Source organism: Eubalaena glacialis, chromosome 7 (assembly GCF_028564815.1).
Source record: "Eubalaena glacialis isolate mEubGla1 chromosome 7, mEubGla1.1.hap2.+ XY, whole genome shotgun sequence".
Classification (NCBI taxonomy): domain Eukaryota; kingdom Metazoa; phylum Chordata; class Mammalia; order Artiodactyla; family Balaenidae; genus Eubalaena; species Eubalaena glacialis.
This window is the reverse complement of record NC_083722.1, coordinates 68,945,622-68,963,254: the sequence shown is the minus strand read 5'-3', so window position 1 is coordinate 68,963,254 and position 17,633 is coordinate 68,945,622. Positions and strand designations below refer to the sequence as shown.

The 17,633-nt window shown below is 43.3% G+C and overlaps 1 protein-coding gene across 2 annotated transcripts; it reads left to right on the top strand.

The window, feature by feature from the left end:
• Positions 1–3,842: 3,842 nt before the first annotated feature.
• On the top strand, positions 3,843–13,669 carry MOBP (myelin associated oligodendrocyte basic protein). 2 transcript variants are annotated; one of them, XM_061195287.1, is made up of 2 exons: positions 3,843–4,048; positions 13,630–13,669. In XM_061195287.1, the coding sequence occupies exons 1-2, from the start codon at positions 3,843–3,845 to the stop codon at positions 13,667–13,669; spliced, it is 246 nt and encodes an 81-aa protein (XP_061051270.1). The 2 variants fall into 2 exon arrangements, with proteins under 2 accessions (XP_061051270.1, XP_061051269.1); XM_061195286.1 differs by lacking the exon at positions 13,630–13,669 and adding an exon at positions 4,355–4,610.
• Positions 13,670–17,633: the final 3,964 nt, after the last annotated feature.

Below are 17,633 nucleotides of genomic sequence, written 5' to 3'. Positions count from 1 at the left end.
GAATGTCAGGGTTCCAGGGCAGAGAACTGCTTTTCCATTAGGGACACATGTGATGAGTAACAAGCGGTTAGGTTGCTCCCTGCTGGACATGGTGGGCGAAGGCGGAGAGTAAGGAGAGTTGCCAGGGAATACTTCGAGAACTTTCCCCTAACGTGCTGGGGAAGAGATGTCTGGGAGGGGGTGTAGATAGGCATAGAGTGGGCCCAGGCATCTTGTCAGGTGGGTGGGAATTGAGAATTCAGTCAGAGCAGAAATTTAGAGTCACAGGAGACTTAAAATCTCCCTCTTACCCCATGTCGGTCATTCATAAAAATTTGGGGCAAGTGCTAGATTTTCTGTTATTTGTGATGAGTGCCTGAACAGTCTGGGGAAAGATGACCCCAGAAGGCTGGAGGAATTAGGGATGTCTGAGTTGCCTGTGAAAAGCTGAGTAACATCATCTCCCTGTGCTGGGAGCCTAAAGAAATGACTCCTGCTGGAGTGTTTCATTTCATTATTTCCCATGGGAGCAGAAACTTGAGCTGGACTTTGCCACATGTGCAGGGTTTGGTAGGGCTTTGGCAGATCTTTAGGGTCGTAATTGCAATGAATCAGACCCTAAAAATCAACTTTAGTTTCTCATTGGTCTAAAAATGCTTGTTTGTACACAGCGTTTTTTTTTGTTTAGTTGGTTTTTTTTTTTTTTTTTTTTTTTGATACTGCTGACCATCTCCTCCTCCTGCAAATTTGGAGATTTCTCTTCTAAGAGTCTGCTACTCCTCCCACCTCCCTGGCTGCCTCTGCTGCTCCTTCTTCCCTAGCTCTTCTTCCTGGAGCTTGAAGGTAGGCCCACTACTCCTCTTGGGAGCCTTCCCTGGCCTGGCTCCTCACTCAGCTCACACCCAGCACATCCACCCCCAAGGTTGTGCCTCTTCCATGAGGTGAAGGACCCTCGAGCGGACAGCTCTAGCTCCTGAGTTTCGGATGCCCATTTCCACATGGATGTCATGAGCGCCTTAAATTCATGATATCCCAGACCAATGAGATGATCTCCCTCCCTCTCATCTATTCAGACTCCTGATCAGCTGATGGCATGACCACACTCCCAGTCACAAGGGCTAGATCCTTCGCAGTGATGGGTAACTCCTGTGCTACCTCATCACCTGTGTCCTGGCACTGTCACCGCTCCCACACTGCCCTGCAGACCGGGTGGGCTCTCAGGTGGACTGCAATTCACCCTTCTGTATCTTTGCTTAGGAATCAACTGTTCCCAACCCTCCACAAACCCTTATCTCTGCTGTCCAAATCTCAGGGCCAAATGTTTCCACCCATGTTTTACCTGTTTCCCCAGCCCAATGTATGGCCCCACTCTTGTGGACTCTCCGTGCCATTGTCTCAGCACATTCTCATGTTCCACAGCATCCCTTCCTTGTATTGCACTTACTAACATTTATGCAACATTCCTCCATCTACAAGATGTCAGCAGGATGTTTAGCTGATCCATCCCCTCAGTCTCCTCAGAGACTTCTACGTGTTTGGGCTCAATAGATGGGTTTTGTGGCCATGAGTACACCATGTGCATCCTTGTCCATCTTCCCACCTGATGGATACTTTTCTTGAGGATGGGACTAAACATGATTCAGCTTTGCATCCCCTACAGAGCCTGAGCACTGTGCCTGGCACAACCTAACCATATCATAAATGCTGAAGTGGATGCTTGAAGGTAACTCTATTAATCATTTAGTATTTATTGTACCTTGAAGAACTCTAACATTAAAAGTTTTGGATAAAGCAGATGAGCCTATAAGAGAAACTGAGACGGAAGGGCTAGAGATGGAGGAAGGAATCTAGGAGAACATGGAGTGACTGGACAGGGAAGCATTTACATGGAGAGAGAGATCGAGGAAGAAGACGGCTGGTCTGGCAGCATGGAGGTCTTTATGAGAACCACGTTATCTTTGGGAGGTAGGAACAGAAGCCAGATTGGAGTGCACTGAGGGGGAGGAGATGTAGAAATGGAGAAAAAGAGTGTTGATAACTTCTCAATAACATTGCCTATAAAAGTGAGGCGTTATAGAGAGGAAAAGAGACATGAAAGTGAGATTCAGAGAGGATTCTCTTTCAAAATGGGATATTCATGAGTATGATTAAGAGCTTCTGAAGTAGGGAAGACTTTCTGAACTAAAATATAAAACCCTGAGTAAGAACTAGGAAACTTAATTACGTAAAAATTAACTTTTTGCATGATAAAAGCAGGTGAAATATTGGGAAAGAGCATTTGCAACATACATAACAGGTGTAACACATAATATGGACTCTACAGACTGAGGTGCAAAAGGATGTATTGTCTTCTTATAACTACACTCAACTTGCTCCTCAGCCCTCACTTCTATCTGTAGCAGAAGACAACCCTATCAAAAAACAAAAAAGTTACACAACATTATAAATCAACTATACTTCAATAAAAAACAATAGAAACCAACCAACAAACAAAAAATCAAAATATCCCCTCAGAGTAACTTAGCTGTTTTTAATGTATTCATCCTTAAAACCCAGATCATCTTCTCTGTCTTCAAAGAATCCATCCCCTTTTCATGGTTTCCTTTATCTTTGTACATACTTCTGTTGGTCGATGTCACCGTGTCTTGTAATTACATACTGCACGTCTGTGTGTACAACTTGACCTTGAGTTTGTTGAGAGGAGGGATATTCTCAGTGGCCGGTATATGCACATTACCTGTGTATATTTGTAGACTCTTGTTGGTTAATAGTCATTTAAGTCCCCTGTGTGCTTCAATGTTTTGGAGTGTTAGGTAGGACTATTTCTGCATGTGTCACATTTCCACAAAGGATGCTGTAGTAATTAAGTTTTTACCCGCCTTTCAGAATATTTCAAGAATCAAAACTCTCTAGTCTCTCCTCTTCCTCCTCTTACTTTTCCTTTTTAACTGAGGTAAACAGTAAAATGCACAAAAATTAAGTGTAGAGCTCACTGAATTTTTACATATGTATACACCTGTGTAGTCATCTCCCAGATCAAGATCCAGAACATTTTCCGCCCCCAGCAGGCTCCCTCCTGCCTCTTCCTAGTCAGACCCCACCTCCTCCAAATATAACTGTGTTCTGATTTCTAGCACCATGCACTAGACTAGTTTTGCCTGTTTTTGAACCTCATATAAATTGAATCATATAGCATGTATTCCTTTGTGTTTGGCTTCTTTTGTTCGACATTATGTTTGTGAGATTCAAACATGTTGACCTGTGTCTTACAGTCTGTTCTTTCTCATTCTGGTGTAGTATTTCATGGTATGAATAGAGATTATGCTTTCAATAACAAAGGTTTCTTGGTTTTTTAGAGAAACGGCCATTCCTAAATCTAGAATATTATTTTGCCATAGATGTGTTTGGCTTTGTAATATTTTTTCCTGTCCTAAGTGGGTGGCTAACACATAAGGGAAAAAAGAGTCCGTTTTCAGAAAACATGATTTAAAAATACACAAATAAAAATTAACAAACTCTTCCCTTATATTGCCTAGGTACAAACTCTTAGGTGTAAGATAGGCTACAGGGATGTATTTGTACAACACGGGGAATATAGCCAATATTTTGTAATAACTGTAAATGGAGTGTAACCTTTAAAAATTGTATGTAAATTTTAAAAAAAGAACAAACTCCTAATTGAGTTCCTCTCCATAGAGCTGGGCAGGAAATTGACCTTCCAGATTCAGGATGGAGGATAGCCTTGAATGTTAACTTGGACCATGGGAGTAGCAGGGAGTGCGTTCCTGAAGTAGAAAGCTCCCTCACATGAATGTGCTGTTTTGTCTCCCCCACCTCCCCCCGCATCACTGATTTCCAGTGAGATGAGTCAGAAAGTGGTTAAGGAGGGCCCCAGACTCTCCAAGAACCAGAAGTTCTCGGAGCACTTCAGCATACATTGCTGCCCGCCGTTCACCTTCCTCAACTCCAAACGTGAGATTGTGGACCGCAAGTATAGCATCTGTAAAAGTGGCTGCTTCTACCAGAAGAAAGAGGAGGACTGGATCTGCTGTGCCTGCCAGAAGACCAGGTGAGTGGTCTGCGCTGCCACCTGGCGCCTGGGCTGGGCCTTGGCCTCTGTCTCTCAGTTCCGAGTTCCCCCTTCCTGCTCTACTCTGCGATGCTGGGGCTGAGGCTCTGCAAACTGCGCTTCCCCCAATCCCCTGACAGTCGGCTCCCTGTTAGGCTCTGCCATTGGAAGGTACTGGAGGGATACTGGAAGGTGGGGCGGGGGGAGGAGCCGGGCTGCCTTCCTATTTCCAGCTCCTGTCAGCATCCCTTAAAGCAACAGAGGAGAGCCATTGCTCCAGCCTGCAGCTTCTTTTGGCCCTCTCAGCACCAGCCGCCGCGCAACGTCCCCTCAGAGGCCCAAGCGCCAGCCAGCTGCACCCCCCGCGGTGGTCAGAGCACCAGCCAAGCCACGGTCCCCTCCGAGGTCCGAACGTCAGCCACGCCCCCGCCCAGAAGTCCGACCTCCACCAGCCAAGCAGCGCCCCCCTCAGAAGGCCAAGCAGCAGCCGCGCAGCAGCCCCCAGAGAGGGCCAGGCACCAGCCGTGGGGGGTCCCCCAAGAAAGCCTCTAGGTTCTGGTAACACCATCTCTTCCCTTTTGCTCCCCAGCCCTAAGGTTAGTAGCTGCTTCCTGTGTTTATTAACAATAGGTTATCTCAATGGCTCTCCTTCAGCCTTACCAAACCTGTGTAATCAATTCCCTGCATTAAATCCCCTTGTTTGAAACACCTAGTGTGGCTTCTGTTTTCCTCATAGCCACTGTTGGTACAATACTTCAGATGGCAGCACCAGTTGCTTCCTTTGTCTAGTAGGACTGGAAGTGATTAATTTATAAATTCAGAGTATGGACCACAGTAACAGATTGAATAAATGAGGCCCTCGATTCCTGTCCCTCAGAGAGAGAAGGAATGGTGACTCTAAGGGGTATCTGTGTATGTGCAAAGGGAGAGGTTCAGCCAGTTCATCCATCCCTCCTCCCAACACACTTCATCTGATGTTAACTTCAGTGGCAAGATCATTCATTCATTCAACAATCTTGATTACGTATGTATAGAGTTCCACATACTATGCTGGGGGATGGGAACGTGGCCAGAACAAGCCAGGTTGTTTGTGATTCACCAGAACCAAACAAGAAAATAGTCAGTCACAGTGTAGCGTTAAACGCTCTAATACTCTCATAATCAGTATGTGCATTGGGCTATGGGAGCCTGGAGAATGGCTCTGCCTGTCTGGGGCTTCACAGAAGTTAGGTTAGAATAAGTAGAGGATAAAAGGGGATGTTGCCTGTAGAGAGAATAGGTGAGCCAAAGAGCATATGTTTATCAGCTCCATTTGGGGAGGTCAGCCTTTTTTTTTTTTTTTTTAATAGACTTTACTTTTCAGAGCAGTTTTAGGTTCATATCACAGTTGAGCAGAAGGTACACAGACTTCCCTTATACTCTCTACCCACATGCACGGCAGGCCAACTCTTTAGTCCTTTTAGTATTTGAAAATGAACCTGTTTTATAAGTTAACAATGGATATAAATTGTATTTGGGATTCTCATATCTACTTTGATGCTCAGAACCTGCATAGCACATAATAGTGTATGCATGTCTCATGATGTTTACAGATTTAGTATGTAGAAGAATCAGTTGGGGAGCATGTTAAAATGCTCCCAGAGAATCTAATTCCTTGGGTCACTTGTGAGGTTCTAGGGATCTGCATTGTCAACAAGCAATCAACCCACCCCCAGTGTAGATCAGGTGAGGTTAATTTGGGAAGGAAGTAACAGACTGGTGAGTGGCTGGTAAGTCACTAAAACTGTAATAGGAAGTTGTGCATCAAGTTACCTGGTCGATAATTTATGCCTTCCTGAGGGGCCTGAGTAATAAGGTCCTAGGACAGGTAAGCTTTGATATATGGAAGTGGTTAGGAAATGTGCAGAGCAGAGGAAATTAATTGTATATGAGGCATGTCATCTATGGTGGTGGCTTCAAGCCCACAATTTCCAGTGAGCTATGTGATGGCTGTTTGGGTGGCTGAGAGTTGAATGAACCAGGACATGGAAAGGAGATGGAAGACAATGAAAGCCAATTTCATCTGAGCCACAGATTTGTCTGGATTCAGCCTTGCTGAATTCACTTAAACTCAAGAGATATTTTAGTGTTGGTGTATTTTGACTCCCTCAGTTAACCATCCTCGGTGGGTATCAGGGAAGACACCTCTATAGTCTGTCATTGCCTCCTCAGCTGTCGTCCCTTCCCTGGGACCAAGGGACCTGACAGGCTCCATTCATAATGTCCCACGACATCACAGATGCACCATCTGAGCCCTTCCTATGATACTCATTCTCCCTTCTCAGGTTCCCAAAGGTCCTAAGGTAATGCATTAGAGACATTGCTTCGCCATGCTGTATGCGGTATGCATACATACTCTATTGACACTAAGTGGCTGTCCTAAATCAAAGGGGTGGGAGGAAGATTAATGGGAAAAAATTCACTCTCAAGCAGAGCTACTAAATTACATGTGAAGAAAGGGTCAAAAAAGTTTTCCTGAAGCAGGCTTGCTTTCTGAAATGGTGCCATTCTTGAGGTCTGACCCTTTGAGGTCAAACAATTTTGACAAAGGACTTTTGTGTCCTTAGTAACTCCCTTGGATACATCTTTTCAAAAACCAGTGAATATTTAAATCTTAGGATCCAATAGGTATGATTCCTTGCATCCTGATTGAACATGGCAGCATTCTCATATTTGATGGAAAGAAACCATGGCATCTCCCTTTTAGTTTGTTTTACTCTCAGTTCTTCAAGGTTTTAGGATTTCACAGGTCATCCCGGCCTTTAGGGTTAAGACGTGTTTCCTGAGCTGAGACTCTTCTGGCTCCTTGGTGCTCTGCTTTCAGGAGCTAAGATCTGTGGTTTTCTGAAAACTTCTGTGGCTGCGGCTTTGAGTGACTAATTTGGGGCCAGTCACACATATGTGAGCAGTACTGTGTGTGCCTTTGATGCGTTCTTTCACAGCATTGTCTTGTACAAACTGAGCCCTGCACACCAGAAGCCTGGAGGACCAATCTATTTCCACATGTATTTTCAAGCCTGGTCATCGAGACCACGTGCACAGCACTGCACCAAACTCTGCGCAATCAGGGGGGATGATGTATGCCCCTGGTCCAGCTGCTCAGATGGTGTTTATGAGTGGCCCATCTCTCAGTGATGCTGCTGTTCCCCTGAGTAACAACCCTGAGCTCGGGAGTTAGCGCACAGTCAGTGGTCGCACCTGTATATAGTTTTCGGTTTGTTCGCAATGACCAGGACTGCCAAAGAAAAATGCAATTATAAACATTTACATACTTGACAAGCTAGGATTTACTTCAGAAGAGCGCCGACCCATGAGCAATTACTGCGAGGGGTCCGAGAGTACGCACTAACAGACCCAGGCTCCGGGGCCAGCTGCTAAGTTTCAGGCTCTTAGATAGAGGTAGCCTGCCTGCTTTTCAGGTCTGCAGACCCAAACTTATTCCAGACACTTTCTATGATGTGACGTGTCCTCCTTTTGTCTTTCCTGATGCCAAGAGGTACATTGTGCATTTTCACCTTCCAGAAAACCAGAGAGAATTCTCTTTCTTCGTGCAGGATTGGGTAAACTAGCCCTTCCACTTCCCTTGAATTTTCCATCTTGGTCTTCTTTATGAGTCCTTCCTTTTCTGGCAACACTTCACCTTGGGATCCTCTAGGGTTTTATTCTGAGCCCTGTCCTTGATTTTGCCTTCTGTTTTTTTTGTGTTTTTATCATTAATTATTTATTTTTAAAATTTTTATTAGAGTATACTTGATTTACAATGTTGCGTTTGTTTCTGCTGTACAGCAAAGTGAATCAGTTATACATATACATATATGCCCTCTTTTTTAGATTCTTTTCCCATATAGGTCATTACAGAGTCTCTTATGGTTTTATGTTTTTTTTCAGTTGTAAATATATATACACTTTTTAAATATTCTTTTCCATTATGGTTTATAACAGGATATTCAATATAGTTCCCTGTGCTATACAGTAGGATCTTGTTGTTTATCCATTCTAAATGTAATAGTTTGCATCTACCAACCCCAACTCCCAGTCCCTCCCTCTCCCTTCCCCCCCTCCCCCTTGGCAACCACAAGTCTATTCTCTATGTCTATGAGTCTGTTTATGTTTTGTAGATAGGTTTGTTTGTGCTGTATTTTAGATGCCACATATAAGGGATATCATATGATATTTGTATTTCTCTTTCTGACTTACTTCACTTAGTATGATACTCTCTAGTTGCATCCATGTTGCTGCAAATGGCATTATTTTGTTCTTTTTTATGGCTGAGTAGTATTCCATTGTATATATGCACCACATCTTCTTTATCTATTCATCTGTCGATGGGCATTAGGTTGTTTTCATGCTTTGGCTATTGTGAACAGTGCTGCTATGAACATAGGGGTGCATGTATCTTTCTGAATTATAATTTTGTCCGGGTATATTCCCAGGGGTGGGATTGTTGGATCATATGGTAGTTCTATTTTTAGTTTTCTGAGGAACCTCCATACTGTTTTCCATAGTGGCTGCACCAACTTAACATTCCCACCAACAGTGTAGGAGGGTGCCCTTTTCTCCACATCCTCTCCAGCATTTGTTATTTGTAGACTTTTCTTATGGTTTTAAACGTAACCAGCATGGTGATGACTTTTAAACCTTATTCCAGCCCTGGCATTGAACTCATATATGGGCCTGATTGCCCAGCAGATCAATGTGGATGTTATCAAACTCAACTTATCTCCACTTGACTTCTTTCCCATGAACACTCGCTCTTCCTCTTATCAACAACCTCAGCGAATAACACCACAGCCCCTCTAATCAGCCCCACTGGAAACCTAAGCCCCACCCTGACTTCCAACCTCTTGAGATACACACATGCCTGCCAATTTTACTTTCTAGAATTTTTTTTTTTTTTTTTACCATAACTTAAAGTACATTAAGAGCTGATGGGAAAGGGTGCAGAAGTGAGGGTGAGATTGGAAACAAAGGAGAGGGGATGGAGATCGTGGATAGAGTGAGAGAAGCAAGGCTCCTTCATAGTACGTGTGGAGGGACAGGCCACTGATGGGAGCAGGAAAAGCCGTTTGTTTTTGCAAAATAGAGAGAGACCCATTAAATGGTCGTTAAGGGGACTTCCCTGGCAGTCCAGTGGTTAAGACTCCGTGCTTCCAATGCAGGGGGCGTGGGTTCGATCCCTGGTTGGGGAACTAAGATCCCACATGCCTCGCAGCCAAAAACTACATAAATAATAAAAAAATTTTGAAAACATTTAAAAAAGGATGAAGGCAAGTCATACCCCGAGGATGAAAGAGCTGGAGGTCTGAGAAGGTTAGGGTAGGTTTAGAACACCAGCGACCAGGCCGTGAGGCTGTGCTGAAGGCTTGCTGAGCTCTGCCTGATGGAGCTGCATATGAACCATCTGTTCTTTCAAAGTTTATTCTCCAATGAGGGAAACAAATTGCCATCTCTGAAATCACCAATGGAATCATCCAACTCCACATCAACCATCTGCTTTTCTTCCAACTTGCTTTGTTAAGTGTCCCCACAGCAACTGTTCTTAAACTTCACCAGGTGCTTCTGGTACTCTGAGCCCTGGTTTTTCCTTCTCCATCCATCAGACTCCTTTCCCCCCCACCCCCCGGTAGTTTGATTTAAAAAATGTTTCAAGTTATCATTATTTATTTATTAATTTAAATTATTTCCTTATAATTCCAGTGCATCTAAAGGGTGGGATAGCTGATGCCCTCCTGTATAGAGCCACCATGATTCTTACAGTTGGTGGAACAGCATATGCCATCTATCAGCTGGCTGTGGCTTCATTCCCCAAGAAGCAGGGTTGACTTCAGTTTATCCTCCCAGCAATCAGTTGGTTCAACTCCATTCAGCTCTCTGTGGACCAGTAGTCTGATAACTAACTTGAGTTCTTTGGGGATCAATATTTATTGACTTGTACTAACTGCCACCAATAAAGCAGTCTTTACCATGAAAAAAAAATTATTTCCTTATGAATTATTCAATTTATTTAAAGTAAAAAAACAAATGGAAACAGTTTACTAATTTCTCTCCCCCTGCACCCCTGCCTCTGTTCTCTGTATCTATGAGCTTGTTTTTCATTTGTTTGTTTGTTTAGATTCCAGATATAGAAGAGATCCTATGGTGTTTATCTTTCCCTGACTTACGTTACTTAGCACAATGCCCTCGAGGTCCATCCATGTTGTTGCAGATGGCAAGATTCCATTCTTTTTTATAGATGAATAATGGTTCGTTGTATGTGTATATATATATATATCACAGTTTCTTTATTCACTTATCCACTGATGGACACTTGTTTCCATATCTTGGCTATTATAAATAATGCTGAAATGAACATGAGGGTGCATATATCTTTTCAAGTTAATGTTTTCATTTTCTTTGCATAAATACGCAGGAGTGGAATTGCTGGACCGTATGGTAGTTCTATTTTTAATTTTTTGAGGAACCTCCATACTGTTTTTCACAGTGGCTGCACCAATTTACATTCCCATCAACAGTGCACAAGGGTTTTCTTTTTTCCACATCCTCACCAACACTTATTATTTCTTGTCTTTCTGATAATAGACATTCTAACAGGTGTGAGGTGATATCTCATTGTGGTTTTGATTTGCATTTCCCTGATGATTAGTGATGTTGAGCATCTTTTCATGTACCAGTTGACCATGTGTATGTCTTCTTTGGAAAAATGTCTATTCAGACTCCTTCTTTCTTCACTTTCCTCCCTCTCCAAATTAGAAACCATGGCCCAACATTTTAATCTCTCTCAAAAATACCTTACATTCCCCTACCCTTTGAATATCTATCTCATATTCTTGGGAAAACCTCCAGCCTTGTATGAATCCAACCATCTGCCTTCACCATGTCTGTTTCCAGGCAGTTTTGAGTATTACTGGGAAAAAACACAGCAGTGCAGTAGTAGTTGGGTGAAAGCAGGATTACGGTGATTATATCACTAAGCACTGTTTTCTTTTGGGAAGTCATAGTTCAGTTACCTGCATTCGGATAAAGGAGAAAGCCATAGACCATGACACGAAAAGTGTCATGTATGTTTGTGTAATACAGAAGGCACATACACACACACACGCATGCATACGTATATCAGGTTTACATGCATGCAGTATAATTCGACATTTTCAGCAAACAGTTCTATGCACAGAGTCATGTAACCACCACCACAATCAAAATATAGAATACTTTCATCAACTTCCAAATTTCCCTCGTACTTCCCCTTTGAAGTCAGTCCCCAGGCTCCTGACAACCACTGATCTGTTTTCTGTCCCTATAGTTTTGTCTTGTCTAGAATGTCACATAAATGGAATCATACAGTATGTACCCTTTTGAGCCTGGCTTCTTTCACTTAGCATAATGCATTTGAGATTGAACCATGTTGTTGTTGCATGAATCAGTAGTTCTTTCACTTTTATTGCTGAGTAGTATTCCATTGTATGCATGAACCTATCAGAATTTTCCATTCACGAGTTGAAGGATATTTAGGTTGTTTCCAGTTTTTGGTAATTATGAATAAAGCTGCTGTAAACATTCATGTGATTGTAAGTTTGCTTTTCTTTGAGTAAATAACTAGAACTGGTATTGCTGGGACATATGGTAGGTATATGTTTAAATAAATATAAAACTGCTAAATTGTTTTCCAAAGTGGTTGCACTACTAGCAAAGTGGCTGCACTACTAGCAAAGTGGTTGTATTCCTACTAGCAAAGTGGGATGCTCTGAATTCTTGTCAGCATTTGGTACTGTCAGCTTTAAAAATTTTACCCATTCTAGTATTGTATGTTGTGGTACCTCACTGTAGTTTTAATTTTGTTTTTTTCTATTGACTAATGATGTTCTTTTAATGAGCTTATATATCATCCACCAAAGACATTTATTGGTGAAGTGTGTGCTCAATCTTTTGCCCACTTAAAAAAGTGGGTTATTTAATTATTATTGTGTTTTGAGAGTTTAAAAATATATTATCTGGATATAAGTCCTTTATCAAATACATGTTTTGCACGTATTTTCTCCCAGCCTGTGGTTTGCTTTATCATTTTCTTAATAGTGTCTTGTGAAGAACCAAAGTTTTAAACTTTGGCAAAGTTCAATTTATCAATTTTTTCTTTTATATATCATGTTTTTTGTATTGTATGTGTGCTTTTTGGATTGTATGGAAGAGTTCTTTGCCTAACCTAAGATCACAAAGATTTTCTCCTGGAAATTTAAAATTTTAAGTTTCACATTTATGTTATTATCTATTTTGGGTTAATTTTTTGGTAAATGGTGTGAGATATGGATTGAGGTTCCATTTTTTTTTTGCATATGGATATCCAATAGTTCCAGCACAACTTGTTGAAAAGATTCTCCACTGAATTACTTTTGCAATTTTGTCAAAAATCAGTTGACCATAATGTGTGAGTTTATTTCTGGACTTTCTATTCTGTTTCACTAATTTACGTATCTTTTCTTTCATCAACTTGATTACTATAGCCTTACAGTAAGTGTTAAAATCAGTTTAGTGTAAATTCTCCAACACGGTTTTTTATTTTTGAAATTGTCTTTGGCTATTCTAGTTCCTCCACTTTTCCATAGAAATTTTAGTGTCAGTGTGTGAATTTCGACAATATATCCTGGTGGGATTGAATGGGATTATGTCAAGTTTATAAGTCAGCTTGGGGAGAACTGTACATGGTATATCTCCCCATTCATTTAGGTCCTTTTTGTTTTGTAGTTTTCACCATACAGATCTCATACATATTTTGTTTGCTTTATACTTAAGCATTTCATGCTTTTAGGTACTATTAAAAATAGTACTTTTTCAATTTCAGTGTTCATTGCCAATATATAAAAACATATTGATCATGTATCCTGTGATCTTGCTAAACTCACTTATTCTAGTTTTTTTTGGGGGGTAGACTCTGGGATTTTCTACACTGACAATCATGTTGTCTGTAAATAGAGACAGTTTTATTTTTTCCTTTCTGATCTGTATGCCTAGTTTTTGTATATGGTTTAAACTGCTATTTCACTTAGAACATTTTCTTTTTAGAAAAATATTTTAACAAGATTAAGTCCTCACCAAATTGGCTTTTTGAATCATTAAAAGGAGTTAGAGCGGCTTCCCTGGTGGTCCAGTGGTTAAGACTTGCGCTTCCACAGCAGGGGGCACAGACTCGATCCCTGGTCGGGGAACTAAGATCCCATATGCTGTGCGGTGCAGCCAAAATATATTTTAAAAAAAAAAAGAAAGAAAGAAAAGAAGGAAACAAAAGCAATAATTACTGTACATAAAAACAGAAGATATTTTAAAGAATATCTTTCCTAGGCTCAGGCCAGGAAAAAAAATTATCATATTATTTTGGCCAGATATTTCCAGAATTGAGAAATTTCCAGAATTGAGATTTTAAGGCTGAGTTTAGCAGAAGAGTAATAACCACATAGGTAGTCTATAAATTTATAATTCTATTAACTGAGCATGGAGAAAGAGCACATCACTTAGTAACGCTGTGGATTTTTATGTTTCTCTTTGTAAACCAGATTGAAAAAGAAGACCAAACCGACCCCTCGGAAGAAGTGATGGAGGAGTTTCAAGTGAATGGACGGCCTCAGCTCCCGGACTCACTGCTTCTCAACCCACGTGCCCTGGGACAGTTTATCTGGCTTTGAATATGATGCAGGGGCAGACACCTGCTGATGCGGCCACAGCCGATGCCCATAGTCCCCATGGCGTGGGGGCCACCGGGCAGCCTGCCTGGAGGTGAGAGGGGACACCTCTGTGTGTTATACTCCAGACAGTGGGTCCCAGCAGCAGCCTTCAGGCTCCAGAGCTCTTCTTGTCTCAGCTACAGATCTTTCTCCCCCAGGATGTGCACAGGCCTCCAGGATCTTTGGCTCAGGATGGCCCCAGTGCCAGCCCATGTGTTGTCTTCCAACCTCTAGTCCCCTCCTTCCCGGCATCCTGTTGCCTAGTCTGACTTTTAATCTTTGACCTCTTTCTTTGTAATTAATCCTTTACCTGGGTTCCTCTCTCCCCCTGTGTCCTTTGGTTTCCATTTGACCTCCTTAAGCAGTCCTCTGTACTAGCTCACAGTCTGAGGCACAGCTGGCTTTGGGGAAGATCCAAGTTCTTTTGTAATAAGATATTAGGCTACCAAATGGTCCAGAGATGCAAGGAGATTCCCAGGGAGGGTACGAGTTGTCTAACTCCACATGTCAGAGGCAGTCGATGTGCTGTGTCAGGAGCTGAGAGAAAAGTCATGAGGAAGGAGCTCTCTCCCACTCCCCAGGCCCCTGTCTCCAGCCTCACACAGGGATTTGTGAATGTCTCCTCCTGATCCTCACCCTGGTGAGAGCAAACCCTCTTACCAACCCATCTGGACAGTCTCAACTCCAGAACTAATTGCTTTGCAAAATGTGTAACCCTGGGTGAGTAATCTGGGCTCACGCACAATGCCCTGCCCACTTCCCCTCTCCCGAGGGCTCCTGGAGACGAGGCTGCTAGGATGGCCCCTGCGTCCCACCCTCCCCACCTCAAGACACAGGCAATGGCCCCAGAGCACTTACAGAGAACCAGAGGGGTGCTCTGAGAGTTGCTCTTTTCAGGCCATAGAGCCCCAAATTCCTGAGAAGGGCTGAGGCCTTGTTCCCCTCCCCCTCCCCACTCTCCCTGGCTCAGCCCCTTTACATACTGTAGAGGAATCAGGAAAACTAGGAGAGGAACTTGGCCTTGGGGAGAGGATAACTAGGTCAAGGAAGGGGCGAGTTAGGCCAGTTAAGGAGTCCAAGACTTCCCTCCCTGTGTCTGAGGACATTCTGTGGTGTGGGGGGGTCTGAAGCCAATTATAATGGACCAGGGTTGGGGGTTGACTTCTCATCTCTTCTTTTTGATTTGCTCCCACTATCTACAGCCCCAGGCTCTGGAAAAGGACTTTGATCTTGAGTATGGGCTCTCGATCAGGGCCACAGGAACTAAACCTCTACTCCACTCTGGTTCTACCACACCCCCTATACACACACACATGCTGGGGGTCATTGCCCCCAGGTTAGACAGAGGACCCTTAGATCACCTGTGTTCCTGTGGATTGGTGTGTGTGTGTGTGTGTGTGTTTGGGAACTTGGCTTTGGGAGAATATCTTTGGGCTCATTTTGTCTCCCAGGCACAAATACTGGAGAGCCCCTCCAAGTCCAGGACCCTGACCACTGAAGCTGATCATGAGAAGACTGAACTCTAACACACTCCCTTCAGGGGCTGACCTTGACTTTGGGTTCCACTGTGTAGCCAGCAGTGGCCTTGTAGGAGCCCCTCTTGGGCTACTTTCCCTACCCAGCTCAGAGGTGAGGGATCGAAGGAGAGGGGTGAGGGGATCCATCTCTCTTCAGGCTCCAGCGGGGTCCATTCCAGAAGCCCTTCCAGCTTGTTTTAAGCTGGCTGATTTGCTTATTGGCTTCTAAAGTTGGGATTGAAGGGTGGAGGAAGCGGGCAACAGACCCTCCTCCACTCCTCCAACACTTCTACTCAGGAGGCCCGTGGAGGGGAGGTGGAGCCAGGCCCCAACCCAAAAGGGTACAAAGCTCATTGTTCTTCCAGACTTGGTCCACTTCACTTGTGGCTCAGAAGCCCTTTCCCTACCCAGCAAGAGCACACTCTCTTGCCTCTTTCTGGTCTCTCCTTTTGTACGTGTAAACGATATGTTGTCATATCTATTCAGTGCATGTGCCAACCTCAGGGCTCTGTTCTTGCTGTTTATTCTGCCTGTGACATTCTGGCCCAAGATCTTTGTACTCGTGACTTCAGCTCAAATATCATTTCAGAGAGGCTTCCTTTGGAACTCAATGTGGTTTCCATAGTTACTCTCTATCCCATCACTCTAGCACTTATCCCCTTATGGAATTATCTTGTTCATATGTTTAATTGTTTATGGCTTGGGTCCCCATCTCCTCCTAATGTAAACTCCACAGTTGCCAACACCTGTTTACTGCCACATTCTAAGCTCCCAGCACTAGTCAGAACTCAATAAATGCTCGTTGACTGAATGGATGTTTGTTTGTTATTTTTTAAATAGGAATAATTTTCCAAAAGTTTAGATACTTTTGAGAAGTCAAAGGTGTCTATTGTGTTTAGCAACAAGGAATCTCGTAGGGCGACGACCTTGAAGGGCGACCTTGTAGGGCATCCTCCGTGGGAGTCAATGGGCGGTGAGGAGAGGAATTCGTGAAGGTAGATGCAACTCCCTCAACTAAGCTCGACCACGAAGGGAGGCAGAGGATGGGGCAATAGCTGGAGTGCTCCATGAACCCAGTTGACACTTGGGCCTGTTGAATGCTACTGGGAAAGAGGCAGCGGAGTGGGTGTAAGAGGAGGAGGAGGAGATAACTGATGGAGTCAGGGACTGAGGAGGTTGGCGGGAGGGATCTGGGACACAGGTAAGGAGATCAGGCATGGAGCAGGGGTTCCTTCTCATTGGAAAAAAGGGAAGGAGGAAAGGAGAGCACAGATTCTTGTGGGTTTGCAGGAGCTTGAGGCAGTTCCTGCCTGTGGCTTTGATTTTCTTTTAAAGTAGGAGGTGAAGTGGCCTGTTCACAAATGGGAGTGGCGGTGGTGGTGGTGCGGCAGGGGTCAGAGATATGAGGACGGTGGAGAGGGTTATAAAGAAACCAATTTATCTAAGGTCTTTGAAATCTTCTTAAAAAAACCTGTCTCCAGATGACTTTCATTAATTAATTAATTTACAGCTCAAGGCAATATTGTGCCACTAAGTCATTGCCTACAACTTCACATTTAAATGTAAATCTAAGATCTAAATCTGAGACCCACATGGTCTCAGATGGAAGATGTAAGAGTTGGAGAAAAAAAAGGCAGAGTCTAATCTTCCCAAGGAATACAGAATCATGAGGAAGCTTTCACTGTGGGAAGCTGCAAAAATGCTGACAGATCACAGCGAGATGGGGCTGTGCTGTGAGACAGTAATTTGCTGAGCGTCCATCTGGGCTGCTGTTCTTTCTAACACCAGAGAAACGTGAAAACTCATTCTCCCAGGAGAGCGTCTTGCCTGACTCCATAGCACATGTCTCAGCCCCATTAATAACATCACTAACAGGTACTTACTATCTCTGCTGAAATAAAATGAAGTGTTTTTAACAGACAAAGATGATGCTGTTGACCCAATAGTAGGGTGTATATTTGCAATTTGGAGGGATTTTGCATACTCACTCTTCTTATTTGTAACACAGATACACACTTGCAAGAATGCTGGTTAAGAATATTGATAAAAATTTCTTTCTATTTAGTATCAACTGTTATCTATCCCATACCACATAGTGTTTTATGTTTGTAAATGGGAGAAGTTGGTTATGGCCTCCATGGCCATTGAAACCATGACCTTGACCCACAATTGCTATTGTGTTGTGACCTAGAAGTTGCCAAACTGAGCTTGGTGGAGCCCTGGGGCACTCGGAGATGCCACCTTATGAGATGAGACGGATATGGAGCTGACAGGGGACCAGGCTACCTCCATGTCAACTAAGGCAGCTTTCAGGGTCTA